Here is a 25,491-nt window from a genome sequence, read left to right on the forward strand (position 1 = left end):
GAAGCAGAATAAAGTAAATATGCACCGGCTCACTAGAATGTTGATTTTCTTTGATTTTCAACAGCGCTTCTGTAATGTGAAACCGCCGCGCTAATTAATGTCAGACAAGCTTTAGTACCGAGTCTAAATTATTTATGGCACATATCTCGCATGGCCCTGAGCAGCTGCCGTGAGGAGTTTATGAATTAGCCCTGTGGTCAGTTTAAAGTGACTGATGTCTTACACCAGAGGCCAGATCCTTGTTCAGATTCAGGCCCACCACTCCATATCTCCTTGACTCATCCTCCTTTGTTGTCTTCTCACGTCTTTTGTTTAATATGTGAGGAAGAGCCTGAATGCCACCGTGAGTCTGTTATCACCCCCTTGATGATCTAATATTTCAAAACCACCGCAGTGACCATTTAAGCAAAATGATGAATAGGCAGCATGGGACCTCTTTTTCAAGCACTGTGCTGAATTAAAACCGCCTTTGTGATTAAGCACATGGAGATTGTTGACTGTGCTAATGCAGGCATGAAAGACTGAGTGCGGTTCCTCAGCTGTTTATCCCTCATTTCTGCTCTTACAATACACTGTAATTGTTTGCCATTCTCCCTTGTTTAGCTGCTGAGTTGCAGTTCTTGTCCTTTAACATTAAATCAGTCGATCGTTTCGACTAAATGGTTTCTGGCCCCTGTCCAATTCCAATTCCTCTACTGTGACACACTGGAATGATTATCTCAGCGGTAAAGGAAAGCCACATTTGGCCAATGTGGCGGTTGTAGACATGGATGCAAACTGTGGAAAGAATCCTCCTTCACAATAGGATTTGTTGTCCTTAAGCAAATGTACAAGAGGAATTATGTAATTGTCGTATGTTTCGATATTATTAATACACGTGGACATAGCTGTTTGTTTTTATCTCCAGAGTTTTATTGGCATGAGGGAAACGTTTTCGCAATCTTCCCCAGGAAATGCCTGAGGAGCTGAATAAATCTATCTGAGATATAGGAAGGTTTTCCCATGAATCTTTCATGTGTTGCATCTCAGCATTGTGTCTCAGATGGATTGAGAGTTGTACGAGGAGTAGAGCTACAGGTGCAACGTTCCTATGCCGGCATATATGTGAGTTTTCCCCTCAGTCCCTGGATTCATTGGTACTCAGAAAGCATAGTGGTGTGGGATTGACTTATCATGGCCCGGTGTGTGTCGAAAGGCTGCATGAAGACGTGTTTATGCTCACAGACCTACAGAAAGACGTCTGGCATTCTCTCACAACATTAGCCTAAAGGTTTTTCAATTTTTCCATTTGATCTTTCAGACTCTTTTCAAGCTTTTCGTCCGTCGTTCTCTCCTCTCGCGTGCACTCAATCTATTTCTCGCAATCTTTGACTCCACTTCACATGCTGAAAGCTACATACCAAGGCTTAAATCATTCCACGCGTCTTTAATGACTCTGACCACAAGGCTGATTCTAGCCAAGTCATAAATTACGACTCTATAGCTGCAAAATAAGCAATGTCCCATCTATATTCGGAATATTCAACCATGTGGGTAGTCTTTGAATGCACCATGATTGTACCAAGCTGAGCTATATAAGAAGTTGTGCTATTTGTTCTCCAAAGCAACCGTCTGTCTGTCTGTGTTGTGGTTACGTAAAATGTATGGATAGAACTTTTAAATGCTTCAAAAAACATTTTATAATCCCATAATCTTGGTCTGTTAATCAGAGTACACCAATGTCGATCTATGCTGATTCTAATCTGATTACAGTTTACATAAAAGAAAAGTTTCCTTAATCTGAGTAGAACATTCACGTTTTAACATACATGTAAACTCATTCACACTCCAGTTTACATCTTCAGACAAATGTGTTTGGACTGTGGGAGGAAATCGGAGTAACTGATATAAACCCACACACAGTTAAACATGTAAACTAGCAGAGAAAAGCCCAACCAGATCCAAACCTTCTCGCTGTGGGACTGTGTGAACTCATCACCCACCACGCTGCTCTTGTCAGACTCCAGAGATAAAAGAAGAATTTCTGTGTCTTCTGTTAACGATGACTTATTATTACACAAACAACTAATAATCTCCCCCTTTTCTCGTCTTTAAATTATTCTATTTTGGAGACGCTGTGCTTCTTTAATCCATATAAATGATAAAGAGGATGACTACAGTGCATACACAACACGTCCAATCCTTTCTTTCCAGACACACAATCACACTCGTGCCATTGTCAGCGAGCAATGTGGAGAAATTCTTCAGGTTGGTATCTTTCCCCTCCAAAGTACCAAGACAGATGCACTAATTATGGTTTAAAAGTGGAACGGCGTCATTTGATGATTCAGCTTGGAGTCGATTTTAACCCAGAGTGTTTTTTGATTGATACTTGTTTCTTCTGTTCGCTGTCGTCTCACACCGCAAGTCATCTTTTTTGCGTTATGTGGAGCTCCTCACATGCTCGGGTACTAGCCAGTATAAATGGCAACAAATGGCATGCTGTCACACAGACGTGGCTCTGAGTGGTAACGTGACACACCAGAGAGACATTTTTAAAAGTGGTTCACGGTGGAAAAAAATGCATCCAAGCAATTTTCTACGGCCAACATCTGACATCCCTCTGACAGTTTATTTGCTGGATTTTTGGACCCCAGCTCTGGCTTTGTCCGTCTGCTGCATACATGTTCTGTAGGAGATTACCGCCTCTCTAAACCTCTGCAACACAATGGCTCTGATTTCCCAAATGTGCTGTAATGACCGGGAATCCATGCATAGACAGGACAAATCTATTTTAGACACAATTGGCAACGGTTGCAAGCATGCCTCTTTTCTAAAACCGTTTGGGTCATTGTTTCTGCCATTATCGCCGAGGTTCTTTGACGGAATTTTAACCACGAGCGGCATCGAGCAACTATTCAGCGCCTACTTCCAGCCAGATTTCATCCGCTTCCATAACGCTTGGATCAGCATCTTGTCACAGCAAATTTGCAGCGGTGGTCACACAGTCTGGTTGGCCTTCGCTGTCCAAATAAATCCTAGAAACTTACGACCAGAACTCAGGGACAGTCAGTTTATTTTTCAAATTATTACTGCGGTTTCACTCAATAAATATCTCCTCGGAAATGTTAAGGGTTTGAGTAGACTTTTGGTTTTCCATTGTCATTCTATTCTTATTGTTTCATCCGCCTGACCCTTTCCCCTTTTTGGAGTATGACTGTTATTTCACTCGCTGTAGTTTTGAATTACAAATGAATTGTAATGTATGAGCGTGTGTGTGTCTGTGTATTTGTGTGTGTGTGTGACTCACAATCATTCAAAATGGCTTAACGCTTCCATACATTTTATCTACTCGTGTTTCAGTAACCGCTCAGAATTGGCAAAACGGGCGATTTTCCATTGATTAGCTGTTTATATTCCTTGCCCCGGGCCACTGTCAAGTCTTCTTGCGTCTGGGCTAGCGGGACGTCGATCTGGCCAGCGCTGCACATTCTCTCCCTGCATACCTACAACACACTTCTCCATTTACTCCTGACGCGAAGTTCATATTTCATCCCATCAAGACGCAACCCTCTGCTTGGGACAGAATGAATTGTGGCTTTCTTTATACCTCTGCCGTGGATTTATAGATTGCCATGCCTGATTGCCGCAGTTGAGAAAATAAATGGAGTCTTGATTCTGAAAGTGGGTGAAGGACATCCCCACTGACCCCTAAACCAGGGTCATCTGGCTTCAGGACTTTGAGCATAAGTGAGACAGAGTGGGACTAGCTGGAATGTTGAGTGAACGTTTCAGGAGTAATGGATCCTGTGTTGGTTCAATGATTATGGTTAATAAAGCCCGGCCAAATAGAGCATGAGGTGGCGTCTTTTATGGCATTTTGGTTAGAAATGTTGCTCGATCTCTCCGCTTTCACCACTCCACAATCTCAGATTTTTCGCTCCTTCTTAAAAAATGTAATGCAGTGCCAGTTCTTTGTCTTCGCTCAGATAAACATCACATATTGATGTCGTCGGTACGATGCAGATTTTGTTTTGTTTGTCAGTTCTCTTTGGATTAAATGACGTTCCCTCCAAAGGCAGCGCCGTGTTTTTAATTCGCTTTAATGTTTTACTGTCAAGAAATGTCATTCAGTCATTAAACCATTGCCATTGCTTTGTTATTGTGTTGTTTTTGAGGTTGATCCTGTTTTCCCTCCGACTCTTTCTCACATCCATACTGTTCCAGTTTCTTTTGAAAATAATCTTCATCTAGATTCTACAGTAACATTTCCAGAGCGTCTCATAAACACCAGAGCACGAGACGCTGCCTAAACATGTAGTTTAGGAGAACTAGTCTACCAGTGAAATCAGCCAAAACCGCTGACTCTGGGTTTCAGGGTTCACATGGCAACACTCAAGATAATTCTTATTGCAGGGTCCCTAAAGTGAATCTTTGTCTTAACTACTTCTTATACCAACTCTTTGTAATCAGTCCAGATCAGTGCCTTGAGCACTGACGTGTTTTAAGTGTTTTAATCACCTTGGCTCTCTGTAAGGAGTCTCAAGAATCACTTATGCCTCATTCATACACACCTGTTGCCTGCCTGTTTTTTCCGCGTTTGCCGTGAAGGAGGCATCACTACACTTATAAGCAGCTCATTAAGATGCTGCTTTTCATTGGCTTGTACCGGTAAATCCCTTAGAACAACATCTCTGTAATGGGACATTGGTTTGTTAAATGTCTTTGTTTTGTTTTAATGAGTTACTACCTCCAGTATCTATTAGCATTCTCTCTTTCTTTTCTTATTTTGTGTGTAGGAATCTGGAATGAATTAGTTCACCCACACTCTCTCAATTCATGTGTTAAAGAAACAAAATAAGGAAATATAATTTGTCATGTTAGATTTCTTCATGCAGGCATTGTAAATGATTGTATTAGTGGTTCAGGCAGCCATCAGTGTGTAAGGGCAAAGACTAAATCTAAAGAGCTCATACATAAACAAACCAAATATGCTTGGTTTCCGTCAGCCAAATGTCAGACAGCGGGTTAATCGCCGCTGGAGAACATTGCCCAGCTGTTGGTAATCCATAATATGTTGTTGGGAAGCAGAATAGCCTGAATCTTATCTTGTCCCGCTTGCTAACTGTCAGGTCTTTACACCCAGAGTTTCTTCTTCCAACTGAGAGGCCAAAGCTGATAAGGAGGAATGACTGATATATGGTTCATTAACCACAAGTTTGATCATCTGAACCACAATCACAGAGCAATGACACTCAGAAATATAAATCTGGGCCAAGTTATAAATCAATTCATTAAATCCTTGGAAAGAGTCATGAAGACTTTTCAGGAGACAGAATGTCCTTATTTGAGCTGGGTGTGACCGTGTGATTTGACAGCTCTGAAGGTGGTTGTCCTCTAAGTGGTTGCCTGAGTGGTCGCCTGAGCTCATTTTCACTCCCATTACAAACCTATCAATGTGAGGCAGGATCTTGATGAAAGGCCCTCCACAGACAATTGATCTCAGTAATGATGAAGTGGAAGGGAGATTCAGTCGTGTCACTTCTTCCTTCACAGACTCTGCTCTATATGGGGCTTGTTATAGTGCCAAGCGGTCTTAGGATTGCTCTGCCATAGGTTCGTTAAAATGCCCCTCGAAAAACAGTATAGTGTGCATCAACCCATTATGCAAAAGAGCCTGCGCCTAACAAGAGAACACACTCTTTCTGCAAACTAATTAATGAAATTTCTTTGTGTGCTCTTTCCACTTAGCACGTCTTTCGAAACACTCTAGTGGATGTTTGCACAAAAGGAGGAGGGGGGGGCTATTAGATTGAGTTTTCTTCCCAGTCGATTCAACCTTATCAAAGTGTAATCGAGGGAAAAAACAGGCACAAACCCAGATCCAGTAATTGGCCTGTTTTGCATTTCATCTCCAAGGATATTTTATTCACATGCTTCCCTTATAAAGGCTAAATTGTTTCAGTTCTGAACTGATTGTGGCTGAAAACACAAAAAGGGAAGCAGAAATGCTCTCCTGCCTCCTACTGGGTTGCGCTAAACCACTTATTTCAAGCTAAACTGGATTACAGACAAAAGAGACAAAGCAGGAATGCCTAAGCTTTCTGCATAATTGAGCTGTTGCACTCGGGGAGTCCTTCCCTTGCGGGTAATTGAACTTAGGCTTTGAATGGTGACCTATTTAGCTGCAGGCTGCAGGGAGGATGCACATGTGTTTATTGAAGCGATAACACACATGAGGGCCGTGTTGTCCACCATGCCTACTGTCCAATATTGCTCCTGTTCACCGGCCGCCTGCGTACTTTTTATTTTCCATCCTAAGTCCAGCCAGCTGGCAGACACTAGGTCCATATAGCAGCAGAACGGTCACAAATGTAAAGTGCAATCAGACGGTTTTATGCTCTCAATACTGCCAAAACACTTTATCCTGCTTTAAAATTAGAACTCTCAATCTGCTGAATGTAAATGAAACACCCACACACTCCTCCGCTGCACACATATGGATGTGGTTGAAGTAGTGATGTCTGACCGTGCTGCATCTGGGAAGAGTCAGGATGACATATCTGTTTGTCACTGGGCCAGGTATGACTATGAGTGGGCGGAGTGCCAGTTTGTCATCACCTTCTTGGCCTGCAGAGGTGTACGCACACACACACGCAGACACACACAGACACACAGCAACTCATTGCCCTGTGGAGGGTGGTCTCACCACAGCAGGCACAAAGCTGCTCGGCTGAATTAAAGGAGAGGAAGGTGGTGCAGTTACGGTGAAGCACACAGAGCTTAGATCAGGGCTGCTGTTTAGCTGAGAACCTGGCATTCTGCCCTCCACGAGTAACACCCAATTTTGGATAACCAGTTTTTCGGCGAGGATAAAGGAATGTCTGTCTCCAACCTCTCCTGCAGAGTGCTCTGAGTAAACACTGAGACGGTGTCTCTTAAGCCCCTGCATGGACCCGAGAGGTGATTTTGAGAGGCTGTGGAAGAGTCTCGTAAATCCATGCTCGATCTCCTTGAAGCAGATGTTGAGATGTATTAATACAGCTCAGGAAGCACAGAATACAGAGCACTTCATGAATTGGCGAGACTCCAGTAAGTTTGACTCTCCACTTTACAATCCTTTCAGTCTTCTCTGAAAGGATTGTACATCCCTTTGGATTTGGCAATATTGGAATTGTAAATGGGATGAACCTTCCATCCATCCATCCATCCATCCATCCATCCATCCACAGAGTTCACATGGTAGATGATAGATTGGTCATTGGCCTTTTCGAGGGCATGTCAGTTTGAAGGAGTGGTGGATTAAGTTCATCATAAACATTTCTTTTTTATCATTTCTTGCCATACAAATCTTTAAGTTGAACCGTATTTATTTTAATTTATGTTTGGTCAAAAGAGGAGCTGAGGAACTTGATACCATCTGGCTACCGCCCCCGACAAGAGCCAATCAAATCTCTTGTTCCTTTGGCCTGAAACCCTTAACACTGACCTGACATGGGGTCCATTTTCCTTTAAAACTTCATATCACACTTTACTGCTCAAACTGCATAGCTGAGTGTCAGTAGTGTACTTGTACATGAGCGAGCCTTTGTCCCACATAAGCTTTGCGAAATCCTCCCTCTGCAAATCGCAGGTCAAGACGGGGGTCATCTGTTTGAGTGTTAAGTGTATAGATGGATGGAAGTGACGACGGGAGTCTTGTTGTTCCTGTTCATCTGTTTATTTTTGTTTAAACCAAGACCTGGTGTCTAATCTCATTATCAGCAGGAACATAGATGGTACATTCCTGTGTCAGAGTGCTAATTAGAATGATACATAGGCATGGCATTGACCTCGATGCACCAAAAACGTCTTCTCTCCTTTTGTACAGGATTAACTGTGGATCTACATTTAGTTTCTCATGAAAACAGCATTTCTCTGTTGTGGGACCCATGTGTTTTCTGTTCTGGACCTGATTTGAACTGGCACTGTCACTTTGGGTTGCTCACATTGGTTTTTCCACATGACAGTCCTACTTTTGTCCATTTGGAACCTGTTTGCGTGCGTTCCATTTTGTTTTCACTTTCTGCATAATGAGATGTCATTACTTAACATTTTCCCAACACATTAATTAGAATTACCTTTCCCTAGCAACAGAGAATATTCTGACTCCTTGGCATGAACGTCATTGTTGTGTGTGTGCGGTTGCCTAGCTCTGACCATGTTTTGTTTTTGCCCCGGAGCTCCAGTTGTTTTGCAGTGGTCACAGTGGGTTTCCAGCTATAGTTGCTGTTGTTGTGTTTTCTTCCTCTTGGCTCCTGCACTCAGCGCGTCGACTCTACGTTCTTAAATAAGGTCAACGTGTTATTAAAGTGCGTCGGATAAAAATGACACCCAATTGTATTTAATTTGATGGCTCTTCACAAATCCTATAGGTAGCCTTCATCCTGCCTGAGGAGATGAGCGCAGCAAGTTTGACGCTTACTCTCAAATTAATGAGAACTGGTGATGTGGATTGAAATGCTGACCTTTTGCTGCCGAGCAACGGAAGAACGTCATCAGCAGTGTTGTATCCTCTGTTATGAAACGCAGCATTAGTGGGGGTTGTTGTCAGATCTCCCCAAGCGATGTGATGAGTGTCTTAAGGAAGTCTCAGGAAGTGCATTGGTTTGTTTTTCCCTTACAGCCACAAAGACATAATTCTTCTGCTGAAATTAGATTTTGCCCATGAATCCTTCTTCTTCTTCTCCCTCTTCAGTGATGCAGTTCTTCTCTTTATCTTTTACGATGATCCTATAATAACACTTATGACTTAAAGTAGCGTTTCCAGAACATTTAAAGATCAACATCGTGCTTCCCAAAATTTAACGATATCCCACCAGCATCTGTTGTGGAGTCTGTTTTATTGCACAGATCCGTATTTTAGGAGGAAAAACACTCCGGATGTGCGTAATTTGTGCCTTCACTCTGAACCTTGTGTTTATTTTATGCAGCAGAAGTCATGAATGTATTGTTGAAATAGACGATGTAATGATACTTAGTGATTGTGTGTAGTTGTTTTGAAAGTTTCAACAAAAACAAACATTCTAAGCTTCACTGAGGTTAGATTTGTTGCAGGATGTTATATTGACTTGCATTATATCGCCATGTGTTTCCGTTACTGTGTCCGCCCCCTGTTTGTCTCCACAGAGAGCAGTATAATTAGTTGTTTGGGCATCATTTCCGTGGTCTTGTCATGGAGGCTGGTGTGAATAGTGTTGTTTGCAGTCTCATTTTCTGTGGCCTGAAGTGTTTGGGCTTCAGCTCTTGTGCATTAGCGGTGATCATTAGCAGACAAGGGAGTTTTTTCCCCCCCACAGTCGAATATCCCCAGAGGTTACCGGAGCCTGTCTTCACTGATTCAATCTGTAAACGACAATGGACAGCTGAGGAAATCAATAGTTTCACCCCAAAGCAGTGCTTGTATGGAATTTATGATCACAGATAAGACATGTTTGTGTCCTTCGGCGTACAGAGATGGAGAGATCACATCCGCTGGCTTTAAGGAAACGTGAGCCCCGTCTTTGTTGCCTTGGGTTGAGAAGCATTTACATTTGACACACCGACGAGTATGAGTGGAGTAAATGCAAATGTTAGGATTTATGTTTTGCTCAGGATGTACATTCCCGACTGCTGAGATTAGTAGAACATACTGTAGCCTGTAGGTGTAGTATTATTGACTGACACCTAGCCATGTTAGAATCTCTCTTTTATACCTCAACCAAGGATGATATGTGTTCCACTGGCATGTGTCTGCTTTCGACAAAAGTGACATACAGACACATTTTCTTATTAGCAGATCTGGTTCCGATTACATTTGCACGATAAGTCACATTTGATTTCAAGGTAATGATGGTAAAAGTGTGGACAGTGCTGTGCATTCACCGGGGGGTGATTGCGGGGCTTTTATTATGCTTTTGTTATATGCTTTCATTCATCTTCTAACAGGAGTTTACATTCCAACCTAAACATAATAATAAAGGTCCGTTTGTCCGAACAATGAAATGTGCCCGTGGGTAATTATGTCATTTGTCAGTGCACTGCCAGCAAAGTGTTAAACAACCAAACACACCATAAATGTTTCATGAGCATTTCCCTACACCATGTGTGAAAGTGTTTAATATCAATTCTATGTTTTTGATGAATGGGGTCATGCATATGTGTATGTGATGTCCTTGGAGGCCTTAGAGCTACAGAGGATGTAATGTGCTCACCTTTCCTCATATACAGTCATGAGTCATGGGGAATAAGCTGTCATGAAAGATACTGTGCCATTTGTCTCTTTCTGGTTAGGATATAAGATGCAATGATAACAAATAATGGAAGTGATTTCGTCTTCACGTGTTTCCAAAAAGAGCAATAGCCAAAACAAAACTTACTTACATACTAAAAGACGTCATATCTCTATTTTAGTGAAGCATAATGAATTTCAAAGCTGCAGTTTTTGGACAAAATTGTACTGGATGAGCTATTTGGAGCAACTGGAGCAGTGGAGGAGTCATTTCATCCTCTCTGTGTTATTCCAGTGGACATATTGCAAGAATTGAGCTCAATTTACATCCATAGTGGGGATCGAATCTAGAAGCCCCAATGTCAAAGAGATCACAAGCACTCAGAAAATGAGTTTTGAATATGTGCTGTCACACTTTATCAGTTGTGTCTTTCTTTTTTCGTTATTTGTCGGTTTGATCCATATTTCTATGTTTTCTTTGTCTTCCAGAGGAAAAACCTTCACCTGCTGCTGAACGTGTTTCTGCTGGGGTCGTGGGGAGCCGTCCTGCTGGCCTGCCGCCTCTACTGGATGGGCAACAAACCTCCCAACTTCTCCAACTCTGATAACCCAGGAGCAGACTCTTCCTCGCTCCACACCAGGTTGCTCACCTTTTTCTACCTGCCTGCCGCCAACTTCTGGCTGCTCCTCTGCCCGGACACACTCAGCTTTGATTGGTCCATGGATGCCCTGCCTCTGATCAGGAGCTTTGCTGATTGGAGGAACTGTCACACAGTACTCTTCTACCTTGGATTGATGTTGCTGGCTTGGTTTGGTCTGAGAACACATCAGACAGTGAAGGAAACTAATGGCAAAGCACACCATATCACCAATGGCAGGAATGGGAACAGTAATGGACACAGCTACCACTGTAATGATCAGGAACACATTAACAACACCCACACCGAAACTCATAGTGCACAAAATGGTACCAAAAAGCACTATGAGAGCAGGACTCCATTGCCCACCACTGAGAATGTGGTGGTGTTCTCCCTGGGCCTGTTGGCTATTCCCTTCCTCCCTGCCACTAACCTGTTCTTCTATGTTGGGTTTGTGATAGCAGAGAGAGTACTGTACATCCCCAGCATGGGCTTTTGCCTGCTGGTGGCCGTGGGTCTGAGGTCACTGTACGTCCGTCTGCGACGCCGGTCGGCCAGGACAATGTTGACATACTGCAGCGCAGTGCTGATTCTCCTGTTTGGAGTTAAAACCATGTTGAGGAACCAAGACTGGCAGAATGAGGAGATGCTCTACAAGTCAGGGATTTACGTCAACCCTGCTAAAGGTAAGACACGGCTTGTTGTGGTCGTGGAAGCCTAATTGAATGAAGGAAGCTTGGTTTTGTTTACTGAATATTCTTTTGGGAGCCCAGCATCAGATGCTTTGAATTACAATACATAATTAAATATAGCCAACTGCTTAAAGGCAAACTTTACATATTTTAGCACTCTAAACACATGTTGTCAGAGAGACACGAATCAGGAGCTCTGTGGCTGCTGGCTAGATGTTGACTCATACAGTCTTGTCACATTACACATTCATGAACGCTCATTAGCCTATTTGCCCAGTGGTTTAAAAGTCTTTGTGGACTTCACTTTATTTCACAAAAGAAAATGACGACCGACTCTAAAATCCCTTCCTTCTCTCTCCTTCTGCGCTAATTTATGAGCTTTGTAAAGAACATTGATTAAAGGTAATGTGAATTTCCCTTTAACACCATTTGATTTACTCTTTCCTTTCTAACTTGTCAGCATGGGGTAACCTTGGCAACGTTCTGAAGAGTCAGGGCAAGATGGAGGAGGCCGAGCAGGCCTACAGAAACGCCCTCTATTACCGCAGCAACATGGCTGACATGCTGTATAACCTGTGAGTATTTGATTGGATTTTGTGAGGTATTTTACGAGGATTGCACATTCACGCACTCGTGATCTAATTTGTCGTTTGCAGTTCTAATGCTCAGGCATAAAATGTCTTCACACATGGCTGAGTGCGTGAATAATTGGACCGGCTCTCCATTGATCAGAGCAGTTCACATGGAGGAAGTGCCGTCTTGTCTTGTAGTCCCCAGGGTAATGTCTGTCTGACCCGGGTTATTAATGATGGTGCTTTAGCCAGAGGGGAACACAAAACATCCACAGCCAATATTCACAGTTTGCTTAAGACTGTGGTCGGCTGAGATCTTAAATCTTTCTCCTCAGATTTATTATCTGCCTGTTTTCTACCTCTAAGGGCGGCTTTTAACTTTAAACACATCCTCTTTCTGGACGTTTAAAGCTCTAACATGCACCACATCTTCATCTCTTTTGTCTGTTCCAGCGGTTTGCTGCTACAGGAGAACAACAAGTTCTCACAGGCGCTCCACTACTATAAGCTGGCCATTGGGAGCCGGCCAACACTGGCTTGTAAGTACATCTCCGTCTCTTTTTATACACCAATCTCCAGCTCTTGTGGTTGTGCTGTGTCCAGGCAACAGTGAAGGCAGGCTGTGGTTTAGCGAAAGGCGGGCGCTAGGTGGCAATGGCTATTGTGTGTGTGTGTGTGTGTGTGTGTGTGTGTGTGAGGCTAAATTCAACTTTCAACACAGCTGTCAGACTGTCTTTCAAAATGATGAATTCAGGCAATGATGTATGGCGGAGTGATTTTTAATTCCTTTTTTCCCCCCTGCACAACACTTTCCCTCATTTCGGTGCGTCTGTCCCCCGTCGTTGTTCATCAATCCTTCCCCTTTAAGAAATTCACTTTTCCTTGACATTCCCCATACAGTGTCATGTTGAGCGTGTCTAAGCAGTGCCACACCCTGATTACTACAAATCACCCTCATTCCTACACGATGGTGAAATAAATTAGCCCCCCATTGTTCTGGGAAAATCAGTCACCGAGAGACGAACAGTGGATCTGGAAAGCTCCTCGTCCTTTTCTTCCTCAGATTAATTATGGGCCTAATCAGGATCGCGGCTAGACTAGAAAATTTTCATTCAGCGCACAATTATCCAATCTGTTACAGCTGATAACGAGGTTAATTAATTACCGCAAGCAGGCAAGATGGTGAGGACAGAATGAGAATGTGACAGTTAAAGTGTTTTTTCAAGGTTGCGCCATTACTCACCGACTAATTGAGAGGCTTACAAGAACAAACCCAAGCATTTTTTTGTCAGAGATGTCGAAGGTGCCGTCTTATCTTGTACAAATGATCCCTGCCGTATTGTCAACGTACGGTTTAAAGAAGATCAATTTGGCAGGACGTTGTGGGAGTTGAGAATGGAAACGGCTTGTTTTTGTCGACGTTAGATTTTCTTTATCTGTTCCTGTCCCGGTGAGGATATGTGCAGCGGAGGGAAAAAGTCCAGATATTGACAGGCCAATGCAATACCATGTGTGAGACGCAGATACAGGTCCCATAAGAGCCAGACAATGATTTGTTGGTAGCTTATTTGGCTGACAATGATTGAATGCTGCTTGATTCCCATATCCCCTCTTTGACTCTTGAGTATATATCATCAGCCTGTAGATGAGCCTCCCGGATTGATCCAATGCGTTAATTTATGCCAACAGACTTGACAGAGAATAGTTTACAGAGGCAAGTCCACAGAGACTAATTACTGCAGCAGTCCATTGATTGTTACATGTTGTCTGACGGAGTTAAACAATCATCCAGAGTGTCCCACAGGATATTTACAAAGGTCAACAAAAAGGCAGGAATCAGATGAACTGTGATGCTTTTCTTTTACCCCAGTGGTGCATTTCATATCCACCAGCTCCTGATTAATCATAGTTTCATCACCAGTGCTCCCTGTGACTCCGGGTTTTGTTTGTCCCCTGACAGCGGCCTACTTGAATACAGGCATCATCCTGATGAATCAGGGTCGCATGGACGAGGCCAAGCGCACCTTCCTAACCTGTGCTGATATCCCCGATGAGAATCTGAAGGACCCCCACGCCCACAAGAGCTCAGTCACCAGCTGCCTGTATAACTTGGGAAAGCTGCTTCACGAGCAGGGACACCAGGAGGTAACGGGAAAAATATGGATTTTATGATTTGCTGAAACTCCCTCAGTGCTTCTTTCAAAATCGTATACTTTTATGTGTGTGAATCTCTAGATATGTAGACATTTACAGTGTGTTGGCCATTCAGAATATTTAGAAATATATATCTTTATTGCATGTGCCTAATATTATGCGCCAAAAACATATTTTTATATTTGGTTTGATTCAACAATGAGCAGTAAAATGTGTTCTCTTACATGTAATGGAAAAAATATGTTATGGCGGAAAATACTGTATATAACAATTATGAAGTGAAATGAAATGCAGCTGCCAAAGGATGCTTCGGGGCTTTGGGGACACTGAGGAAATGTGATGTTTTCAATGGATAGACTCCAAAATTGCCTCTGTCATATGGGACTCAGTGCTGTGTATGGATAAGCCTCGGGCTGTCTAACAAATTCACTCTCTTTCATGCCCCTAAAGAGCAACTATATTGTCTAAGATCAAATGCTTTTTCAGCGCCGCACATTTATTTTTGTACACAAGCACCCATGCTGCTGATTCAATCAGGAACCAGGCAGGAGTACTTGACATTCAATAAGCTAGGCTTTTATAAATTGCTGAAAGAAAGCGAACATTCCCTCTTCTTCTTAACCTCTAACCATAGCATTTGCTCCTACACTAAAGGGACTGCAGCTCCTTACATTTCAACTCCAAACAGACGCTGAGGTGAATCGGCAGACCGTGCGTACTATAGAGTCAATATGTGACACTGCTCTCGTTGTCTTAACAGCCGTGACACTGAGGATAGACCCTTTCTGCTCTCCTCTGTATGAACCAACCTCCCGGCGACCCCCAATTCCACGCTGTGTATTCACTGTGTCAGGGCCCTGGCTGTAGGGGAGGAATGACTAGTTACCCCAGCACCAGTTTCTCTGGCGTGGGCTCTCTGGTCTCTTATGCAAACAATTCTCCCATCCCCCCTCAACTTCTTTTTCTATTTGTTTCATTCATAGGAGGCCCTCTCGGTGTTTAAAGAAGCAATACAGAAAATGCCAAGACAATTTGCACCACAGAGCCTCTACAACATGATGGGTAAGTAGTGTTTCTGTGTAGGAACTGCATGAAGAAAATGCTGTAATGTCATAGTGAAAGTAAAATACCAGATAACTGAGAACAACAGGTGATTGATGATTGGTTTCGGTTTGGTGTCTCTGCCACGATTTCACTGTCTGCTGAGCACGACCTCAACATGAGTCACAGTGTCTTCAGCCTTGGGAAGATGTAGCTTTGGATCAGAATTTCTTCTTTATATCCAGAATACTGGAGCCCTAACTGAATCAAGGGTTTAATAATCTTTAGAATTTGGAAATAAGATCACCACAAGCAAAGAGGTCTAGGCCTGAATGAAGCAAATGGTGAACACCACAGACAATGAATAAAGAGAAAATAAAGGCTTTCACACCCAAAATACTGTAGTTTAATCAAAGAATTGACCATAAAGTCTTCATAGGAGCATCATAAACAAAAGTCTTAAGGGAGCGTGTGTTTACGGTTACTAGGTGGGTGGCATTATTAATCTATTCATTAAACAGATTCTAAGTTTGTCATTGAGCAGGCCCAGGAAATCCCAAACCACAATATAAGAACAGAATCCTACGCTCCAGACTCTAAACCACATTTAAGAAGCCTTTGACAATGCATGGGAGAAAACATCATAATAGAAGCCATACGCTTATAATAGAAACAGTGCTGCATATATAAAGTGATAACAGGTAAAATGGGTCAAGATGGGGCGAAGTAAGGCCAGAAAGATTTCATCAAATCCCCACCGTACAGTATCTGGGAAGAGAGATGTTTTTTAATGCCTGGACAGAATACAGACATGCGGTATGAGGAGAGTCCAGCTATTGAGGAGAAAACTGATTAAAACATTAGAACTGTGATCTTCAGCAATGATTTCCTCAACTCCAGTTTTTCCTAAATATTTTCTTGGACAAACAGTAGCAGGTTAAAGAGAGTTAATGACTTTCCACTGCGAGAATAGCCAAACTCGCTGGATTAGAGCTGTAAGAAAGCAGCTGTTTGGAGACTCATTACGGCTGCCCCGTTCCATGTCTCCCTGTCTCTCTCCTGCTCTCGCTTGCCCACAGCTGTTCACACACATGTAACTCAGACTAAATACTCTTAATTCTAGACTTGTAGTGCCATGGGTTCGATTACGTGCCGCAGAAAAGAATACATCTTGACAAAACTGCTGAGATTATGTCAAAATGTTGACCAAAGGCTCCAGCGATTGTTAAGCAACAGTGCTGGATGTGGAATGGAGGCAGCGAGCCAGAGATCTGTGATTTCTGTTCCTCGCTTTTGTTTCCTCACTGAAGTCATTTGCACATTTGGCACACCTGCTCGTGTCTATTCCCAGTTTTCCCTCCTTGCTGCCGCTCTCATGCTGTTTGTCAGACGCCAAGGAACAGAAACTTTCATCAGAGGCAGACCTGGGTGGTAATCGGCACCACGCTGGTCTCGCTCCAGCACTCTCCAGTGGGCTGCGGAATGTTCCACTCCAAGAGCTGGTTTTCAGCTCCTTGGACTTCTGTGTCACTTCTGATTGCGCGTTGATGTTTGTGCTAATCTGCAGCAGAGGCCTGCAGCCAGAAAGGCATATTACCTCCAAAAAGAAGAGGCCACAGAGGTGTAAATACATTTTAAATAGTACTCATTGCCCCCTTGCGCCAAAGTTTGATAAATGGATTAAATTTCCATATAAAATTAAACTTTTTAAAGAGCCAATCTGTCTTTCAGCAACGCTATGAAGACAGGGAATAAAAATAGCTGGATCATAATGTGGATTGGCAAGAGTTCTTCTTATGTCTGTTGTGATTATTGATATCCCATAATCTCTCATGTTAGCTCTACCTGATGTTAACTTTTGCTAAGGAATTTTTCAATTATTGAACTACAATATTATGGATTTGCTTTAATCTGAACCACAAGGTTGTACTGATTGATACCATCTTGAAAACATTCCCGGAGCTTTGATGTTACTTATATAGTCTGGGGGGAAATGCTTCAGACTTGAGCCATATTTCTTTAACAAAAGAAAAAAAGGAATTTATGTCTTAAATAAGATGGTTTTACAGATTTGTATGCCCTTTGTATCGTTGCACAACATCACTGCTCATTCACAGGGAAAGAAGAAAGCTTGTTTCTCTTTAGATAACAGGATAAGTCATTCCTCTGTGATTAGCTGTGCGTCACCTGTCGCCTATCATCGTTTCACATCAGGAAAATTATGAGCCCTTATCCACCAGGAATCCAAGTTTCAGTTTCACTCTAGACTAAACATGTCCAGTCAATTGGCCGTCCCTTCGACTTATGAAATATTAACCATGTTACACATTGGAGTGAAATGTTAACACCTGCAGTATATTCGGCACCTCTGTCATTCTTCCATGAATACATTTCGAATGTTTTTCACTGTTGTGCCTTATTACCAGCCTATGTTGTCAAATCCTTGTAATAATACAAGTGTTAAGGGATCGCTAAGAAAGAGAGGTCATTGTTGTTTCAGGTGTGAGCAGGCGGAGGTTATGATCTGGCAGGGAGGGAGGGTGGTACTGGATGATGTCTGACAGATCAGGGAGAGGGAGAGAGGGAGGGAGAGAGAGAGAGAAAGAGAGAGAGTCTTACTGTATATTCTCCAGAAATCCAGCATGTGAGAGGCATGAACGCTATGTGTTGTTCTTCTGCAGCACGAATGTGGAAACATTAAAACTTCTAGAGGGCCACATACTTTCCCCAAGGCTGAAAGAGCCTTGACAAATTTCATCTTCTCCTCATATTGTACCAGCTCAAAGAGAAACATCTCAAAAGATGAACTAGATACTTTGCAATTGTTTGCATCTGCATATCTGTGGATGTTGCATATTTTTTTGCACTATTTGTCACAGCAGTTCTTCCTCCTACTTCCTCAAGCATATCATTATCACATCATCCATCATGCGGTCTGTCATGTGTTAATTATGGCTGTTGACTTTTGCAGAAACTGACTCAAAATAGTGAAGTTCCACCAGAATCTTATCCTAACATGCTGAGTTCTCCTGCTCATAAACAAAAGTCCTTTGAGTTCTAAAGAGTTTGGAGTCTTGTCATCCCCGCTACGCTGTCACATAAAATCCCCCCGGAGAACAACAGGAAGATGTGTGAGCTCTACACATCCTGACAGCCTGACCTCTGACTCAACCCTCACCGTTCCCTCACACAGGAGAGGCCTACATGAGACTGAACAAGCTGACTGACGCCCAACACTGGTACACCGAGTCGTTGCGAGCCAAGCCGGACCACATTCCTGCACACCTCACCTACGGCAAGCTGCTGGCCATGACGGTAAGACACACCTGTGTTTTGTCTCCCCTTTATTTACCCAGGATATGTTTGGCTGAGCATGAATCCCCTGCTCAGTAATTCCTCGCCTCTCACAAACAGTTACACAAATTCACACCCGGCTCGAGCAGTCGTGGGTAAACAATAGCCGCTCCATTTTCTCGGTTGAATAATTCCTGCCAGTCCGACAAGGTTAGAAGCTTGTCTTGCTGCTTGCTCACTTTGTCCAACTTTGTTTATGGCGGAGGCTATTCTCATTCTGTACCTGTCCTCTCCTCCGTTATTTCACTTTCACTTTCATTACTCCCTCTTTTATCTCCCCGGGCTTTCTTTCATCGGCTTTCTCCTCCCGCTCCCCGTTGATGGTTGTAATGTTTTCCTGAAGTCCGTACAGTTAATCAATAGTGTGTGGGTGAGAGGAGGAAAGTGGAAAAGATGGAGCATGTGTATGCACACCGCAGAGAGACACACACTAGAGGGAAAAATGAAGACAGAAGGTGATTGTGTGGAATTTCCAGAAAGCTCTCCTCCGTTTTCTGATTGAAAGTCACGTCACAGTTGCCCTTTGTGTTCCGTGTAGGTTGTCACTAGTTCATCGGTCCGTCTAAAACAAGTTGTTCGAGGATCTAATCAACGGCAGCATGTTAGATATCAGCCAGTTGACACAGAAACGCTGATTCTGAAAAATCTCTGATCACTGCAGATAAACAAATCTATCTGCCCCACATTTTCCAGGTTTAATGCTCTAATGTCCTCACGTGGGTGACCTGTGTTTGAACAAGCAGAGAAAAGCCTTCTTTGTGGAAAGGTCTCTGCAGCAGGAGGAGTGTGTGTAGGGTCCCACAGTACACAGGATGGCAGTCATGTGGTGACTCCACACAGCCTTCAGTTAGAGATCACAACTAGATGGGAGTTTCTGGAATAAGGCAGAGTGAAACAGAACAGTGGAGGAGTTGCTCAGGAGGTCAAAAGAAGGGTGGAGGTTCTCTGTGTCTCTCCAAGAGTCGGGTCTCTAATGACACGATAGAAATGGGTTCAAAACCCCAGCGGTGGGATCTGGATGGCTTGTCCTTTTCCACGATTCAAACAGACTTCTTTTCAAGTCCTTAACCAAAGCCTGATTTTTATTACATCAAATTACGTTTGTGGCACACAGACAGAGACACAATTTAATGAAATTGAAAGTTCTATCAGTATAATTTGATTCGCCTTTGTCACTTGTTGTCTTAGTACTTCACCTCAAGCCTGAACAGTCTTTCCCAATCTGCATGTGGCTCACACATGTGTGTAAATCTTCATTTTCTCTGGCTAGATTAAATGAAACTCCAGCTCTATAGATTGATTTTCCTAACTTAGATGACTGACTGCAGATAAAAGGCCCTTATTAAGAGGAGATGGATCACTTCCCAAATCAAGGGCTCTGAACATCAATACATCTGAGACCATACTCTGTCAGCGAGGACGGAAGGTCTGGGCCCAGCAACACAAATCTTTGGAGCAGAGAGGAGGAGAAGTGAACTTGTGAAAAATCAGCGGGTCGTGGAGAGAAACTCAATTTATTTCAGAAAGTGTTATTGATTTTGGAGGAAAGCGGAGTTGGAATCCGCAGGCCTGATTCCCTGCAGATCTCTGACTGTGATGGATGAGAGAGGTGTTTAGTGCTCCCATGAATGCAAATAAATACTATTAGAGGAGATAAGTGAGATGTTTGGACAGGCTTAGAACCTCCATCCATAACCAACATAGCAACCCTGAACGTGATTTATTGCTTTGTTGGTACAGGTTCATCTAAAAGCAGCCAGAACCAAAACGTCTTCCAGCTACTGTAAGACTGCGTGTCCTCTCTGCTGTGGCCTCATCAGGCATAGCCAAGCTCTTTGTCCGTCCAATTTACAACAGCCTTTAAGACTGATTAAATCCAGCGCTCCCCTCCGAGCCTCCGTTGCCCTCTACCCTCCCCGCTCATACTGGCAACACTGCAAGTTATGAGGAATCTTCAAAAAGCCATCAGAGGTCTTAGGTTCAGAACCCAGCAGGTGAGGTGAAGTGAGAGACTGGAAGCGAAGGGGGGGTGGGGTCAGGGAAAGGGTGAGATGGGAGCAGCGATGGTGCTGAGGTGGCCAGAGCGGTGGAAGGACGGCGGGCGGGTGAAGGGAAGGTTGAGTTAATGATATTACTACAGAGATCAGTATCGTCTCCCCGCTGTGCTGACTCCTCTGCACCTCCGCTGGCGCCCTGAGAGACCGGGGATGTGTTTGGGGTCAGAGATGGACGCCGTGTCCCCAATGCTTGATATTGCAGTCCGCCCGCCGCTCACATGTCATTTCCTCGGCTAATACGATGCAGCTTTCAATTATAATCACCTCGGCGCCCGCGGAGCCTGGGCTACATCTGCAGTGTATCTGATGTTATCGGGAGATCAGACATATGAGACGCGCACAAATAGGCTCGGTGTGTGTGAAAAATAAGAGGATATAGTGTTCAAACAACAAGCTCATGAGATGGGGATGTACTGCAGTGTAAAGGAGAGCAGAAAGATGATTTATATTGAGTTTCTATTTATATACAGTATAGCCTTTACTCTCCCACTCCTCCTCCTCCTCCTCCTCTAGTGCCAGGCCTCTGGTGTTTTTCAAGTTATCAAAGAGGGAGTTTTACATCCAGAAATGTGGAAATTATTATTGATGGTAAGGAAGCAAGGAGGTCATGGGTTCCACTGCTCCTCAACAGTGTTTCTGTCTTTCTTGTATGTATGTTCTACTTTAGCGAGACTGAATTCATCCCTGAACAAGTCTGAAGCTCAGTATAGTAATAGTAATGAGCGACCATAACTGTGGGATTTTTATTTAATCCTGATTTCAGAAGAATCCAGATTATTATCCATGCTCGTGTCCCCAATTTTGAGAAGTGTGACAAATCACAGTCCTATTTTCAGAGATTTTCGACAAATTTAGTTTGAATTGTAAATGTTTACTATTCATCACATTTAGCCCCTGGTCCATAAAACTCATATAATAATTGCTATTTCACACAATGAGACTAGATGAGAAGTGTTAGAGCAGTTTTGGATTCCCAATAGCTCAATTAAACGCCTTTGCTTTGCGTCATTGTTCAGCTGGAGGCCCACAGGTGAGCCTAGTGACTTTTTCCAGAAATCCAAGAGTGGCGGCTTCAACTTTGAGATAATTGATGTAGAACCCCGACCCTGACTTTGTTCTCTGTGATTACATTGAGATTTGCCCGTAATCAGATCCATTCATCCACGCACAACTGCAGCTCATTTCACGGTGAGAGCTCTCGTCTGAAGCTCAGCAAACAGACACAGGCCAGTGTTATTTTAAATCCAGCTGCTCTTCAAATTTACACGATCTGCCATCCAGAAAAAAAGAGTGTGAAAATACACAGAAACGGTGCTTTCAGACTGAAACTGCGATCCGCACTTGGACACCATCGCTTCAATAAAACATATACTTAGCACGGGATTGATTTTCCTCTGCATCAAGGGAAACCACACTGAGATATTTATATTAAAGCAGTATGTATTTATTGAATCTAACATTCTCTGAAAATGTATATGCCGGTTTAAGTATACAGTCATTAATGCTACATTGTACTGATTGGATGTGAGCCCGTGTGTCAAGTTGACTAAAACGGGAGCAACTGGCTGTATTTCATGTGGAGTGTATAGACTGTGTGTGTTTCACTGTCTGGTGTAATCTTAGCTGTATTTTTTAATGCATTGGCGTTTAACGTGAAGCCTTCAGACTTGGTAGAAGTCCAGTTCATGGCCTGTTGCACTTATTCATAAATAATGTGCACTGTTTCTGCCAAGGAATTATCATTTAGAGCTAATGCCACGACAACAGCTTTTATAGACCAGTGCACATCGTTAATTGTTGATCACACGGCAGCTGGTGCCCGACTGAGAGAACAGATGTGTCAAAGGTCCAAGTTGGCTCTGCCATTGGTCAGCTGCCCTGTGCTGAATGAGCTGTGATTGGTGAAGTGTCTCAAAGGCCCCTGGGAGATATCGAAGTCCAATTACAGTTGCTTCTCTATGCCGTAAAGCACTCATCCTCATCCTCACACCCCCCAGGACCATCTTTCCTCTTTTCACAAACAGAAACACAACTACACACACCTCATTGTGTGTGCCGAGCACTTGTTCGTGCGCCGTACGTGTGAACCTCAAAGATCCACAAACACGCTCTCCATTCTCGCTCTCTTCCCGTCCCTCCCCTTCAACTCGTTTCCACTCTTCCTCTCTCTCTCTGTCTCCTTTCATACCGGTTCGGCCACACACGCCAGCGATCTGCGGTGGCGCTGTGGAAGTGTTATTCGTGAAGGTAAAAGTGTATAATGAATGAGACCGTGCCTCCAGGAGTCGGCTGTGCCAAGCATGACATTGTGTACTTTGACAGAATGACACATGACTCTAAAAGAATAACACCGGGGCCTGCATGTGTTTCATATCAATATATTAGGATTTATAGTGAGATTAGGTCTGTGGCTTGGAATGGGACATTATGTATACAAAAAGGTATTTTGGCCATTGAGGCGAGTGTGATGTTTTTGTAACGTATATTTGTCAAATCCGTCTCCCAGGGGCAGAAAACAGAAGCGGAGAGGTACTTCCTGAAGGCCATCCAACTCGATCCAACCAAAGGAAACTGTTACATGCATTACGGCAAGTGACAATTCATATTCTTGGACTTTTCATTGTTGTGTTTCATAATGTTATTCTTACTTCCTCCGTTTCTAATTGATCATTTAATATTCTCTCTTTACACAAATAGTAAATCACACACATGCTGTAGTAGCAGGTTGTTAAGACAACCGCCAGCTGACCCCTTTTGTCGTCTCTTCCTCCGAGTCGGTTCTGGGATGAAACGTGAAAGGATGTTGATTCAAAACAGCCAGAGGAGACGTTTCCTCATATTGTTCTATTTACTGCGGGGCATAAAAATGGGAACGTGACAGTTTCAGCATCTCTCCACTTCCCGATATCATTTCCATGTGACTCACACGAGTTGAAATTGCAGAGTTGCGTGTCAGGAAAGGGTTTAATTACTGTCATAGTAAGAATGAGTTCTGATAAGGTGACACGTTAATTGCTTTATTCCTTTAAAATCCTGTAAAAGCTCGTCTGTCTGAAAGTTTTTATGATTCACTCGTGTCAGCTTTCTGATTTACCTTGAATATTTCAGCCATATGTGCCATTTAAAGCCATTAATAACCAGCTTATTGTGTTCAAATATTGAACTCTATGTATCCTCTGCCAGTCTGAACGGCTCTGTTAATAGTAGTAATCAGGTGCTGATAAATGACGTGACAAACCGTTTTGATCTTCACAAGCAAAGTGTATCCTTGTCAGCAGTGAAGAAAGAGCCCTAATCGTCTGTTAGGACGATTTTAAGTCCCTGAAACTGAGCCATGAAACTGTGCTGAACCGGTGGAGCCTAAGGTGAAATATTCCTCTGAACTCCATGCAGTCAGATGATGAATGAGAGTGATAGAATTCCAGAGACCACCTGCGTAAAAAGCCCAGAGTAAGCTTCGCAGTAAAGCGTTATTAATGTAAGGGACTGTCCTTTTATAACTCAAGAAATTGCTTTCATGTATTCTAAACCCTCCATCACTCAGCTCAGTTCTCCTTAAGGCTCTCACCCTGAGCCTGTAGAGAAGGCTTCCATTTCATCCACAGTTATTAAGGAAAATATGCTTAGGTCCACTCAGTGGTTTAGAATCCCGGTACAGTAGTCAGGCTAACCAAAGTCAACAGGGTATTAATTCCTCTCTAAACCTGGCCCTTACCAAGGGATCCACCCTGGGTTCACGGCCTTGTCAGGGTTCCATAATCCCTTCCCCTCTGGTGGGTCCTTAAAGATTGAGTGCAGAGCTAAACCTCACATTTTATCTTAAAGAAACGCTCCTATCAAGCTCAACTAATCTGAACAAATGAGTCTGAGAGATATCCAAAGAGTGAGGGGGATGTTGTGTTTCAGCATATTATTATTATCGAAGCGGGCCAGGCCGTCCCTCCACCGAGGCCAAAGGCAACACTTCCAGACCCGTGTCTCCCTTTGCGTTTCTGCGGGTATCCCACAGTATTTTAACAGCGCTGCTATTCTCTTCCACCCTGCCAGGTCAGTTTTTGTTGGAGGAGTCACGGCTGCTGGAAGCGGCGGAGATGGCTGAGAAAGCAGCGGGCCTGGATGGCGGGGAGTTCGATGTGGTCTTCAGCGCAGCCCACATGCTCAGGTGAGCGTTTGGGAATCGGGAAGGATTTTAGTAGTGGCCAAAGCGCACAAGAACGCACAAGGGTGTTTGGTTCTTTGTAGGTGAAGAAGATGGGTGGCCCGCAGTTTTCCATGGCTGAGCAGAACGCAGGATGTGTTTGAGAGAGGGAGGAATGCCGTCTGTACGCTTTATCCAGGGGCTTACCGTGCCCCTCAGCTCGTGTGATTTAAACGGCTGCATTTTGTAATCCTCTCCTCTTGTTGCAGTGCCAGCCCGAGAGTCGCTGGTTGGTCTTCACGGGCTGTGCAGCTGTGTATATGTATCTCTCTCCCTCTTTCTTTCTCTCTCTCATTTCATCTGCCTCTTTCTCTGCTGCTCCTGGCTCATTTTGTCAGGTCCCCTTCCAAATCGGAGCAAGGTTCAGCTGATGAGGCTGAGCACCAAAGCCGTAGGAACCCACAAGCTGGTGTGTTTCTGAACATAAGCCATGATTGGAAATGCGTAAACACAGCCGTGTGCCAGCATACAGTATGCTGCCCCACTGACTGAGCAAACGGCTCCAACACATTTCTTTTACTCGTGTATATTCCCTTGTTTGTTCCATGGAAATCACA

At 43.5% G+C, this 25,491-nt stretch overlaps 1 protein-coding gene across 1 annotated transcript in view; it reads left to right on the plus strand.

The window, feature by feature from the left end:
• tmtc2b (transmembrane O-mannosyltransferase targeting cadherins 2b) overlaps positions 1-25,491 on the plus strand; it is a 77,181-nt gene that overhangs the window by 40,635 nt on the left and 11,055 nt on the right. Inside the window, exons 3-10 of the mRNA XM_076169526.1 lie at positions 10,718-11,552; positions 12,019-12,133; positions 12,584-12,669; positions 14,091-14,275; positions 15,268-15,346; positions 18,519-18,640; positions 23,243-23,324; positions 24,784-24,898. Of these exons, the coding sequence (XP_076025641.1) occupies positions 10,718-11,552; positions 12,019-12,133; positions 12,584-12,669; positions 14,091-14,275; positions 15,268-15,346; positions 18,519-18,640; positions 23,243-23,324; positions 24,784-24,898 (1,619 nt within the window). The remainder of the gene's footprint in view (positions 1-10,717; positions 11,553-12,018; positions 12,134-12,583; positions 12,670-14,090; positions 14,276-15,267; positions 15,347-18,518; positions 18,641-23,242; positions 23,325-24,783; positions 24,899-25,491) is intronic.

Source organism: Genypterus blacodes, unplaced genomic scaffold (assembly GCF_046128005.1).
Source record: "Genypterus blacodes isolate CSIRO-AG114 ecotype Tasmania unplaced genomic scaffold, CSIRO-AGI_Gbla_v1 ptg000015l_1, whole genome shotgun sequence".
Lineage (NCBI taxonomy): Eukaryota > Metazoa > Chordata > Actinopteri > Ophidiiformes > Ophidiidae > Genypterus > Genypterus blacodes.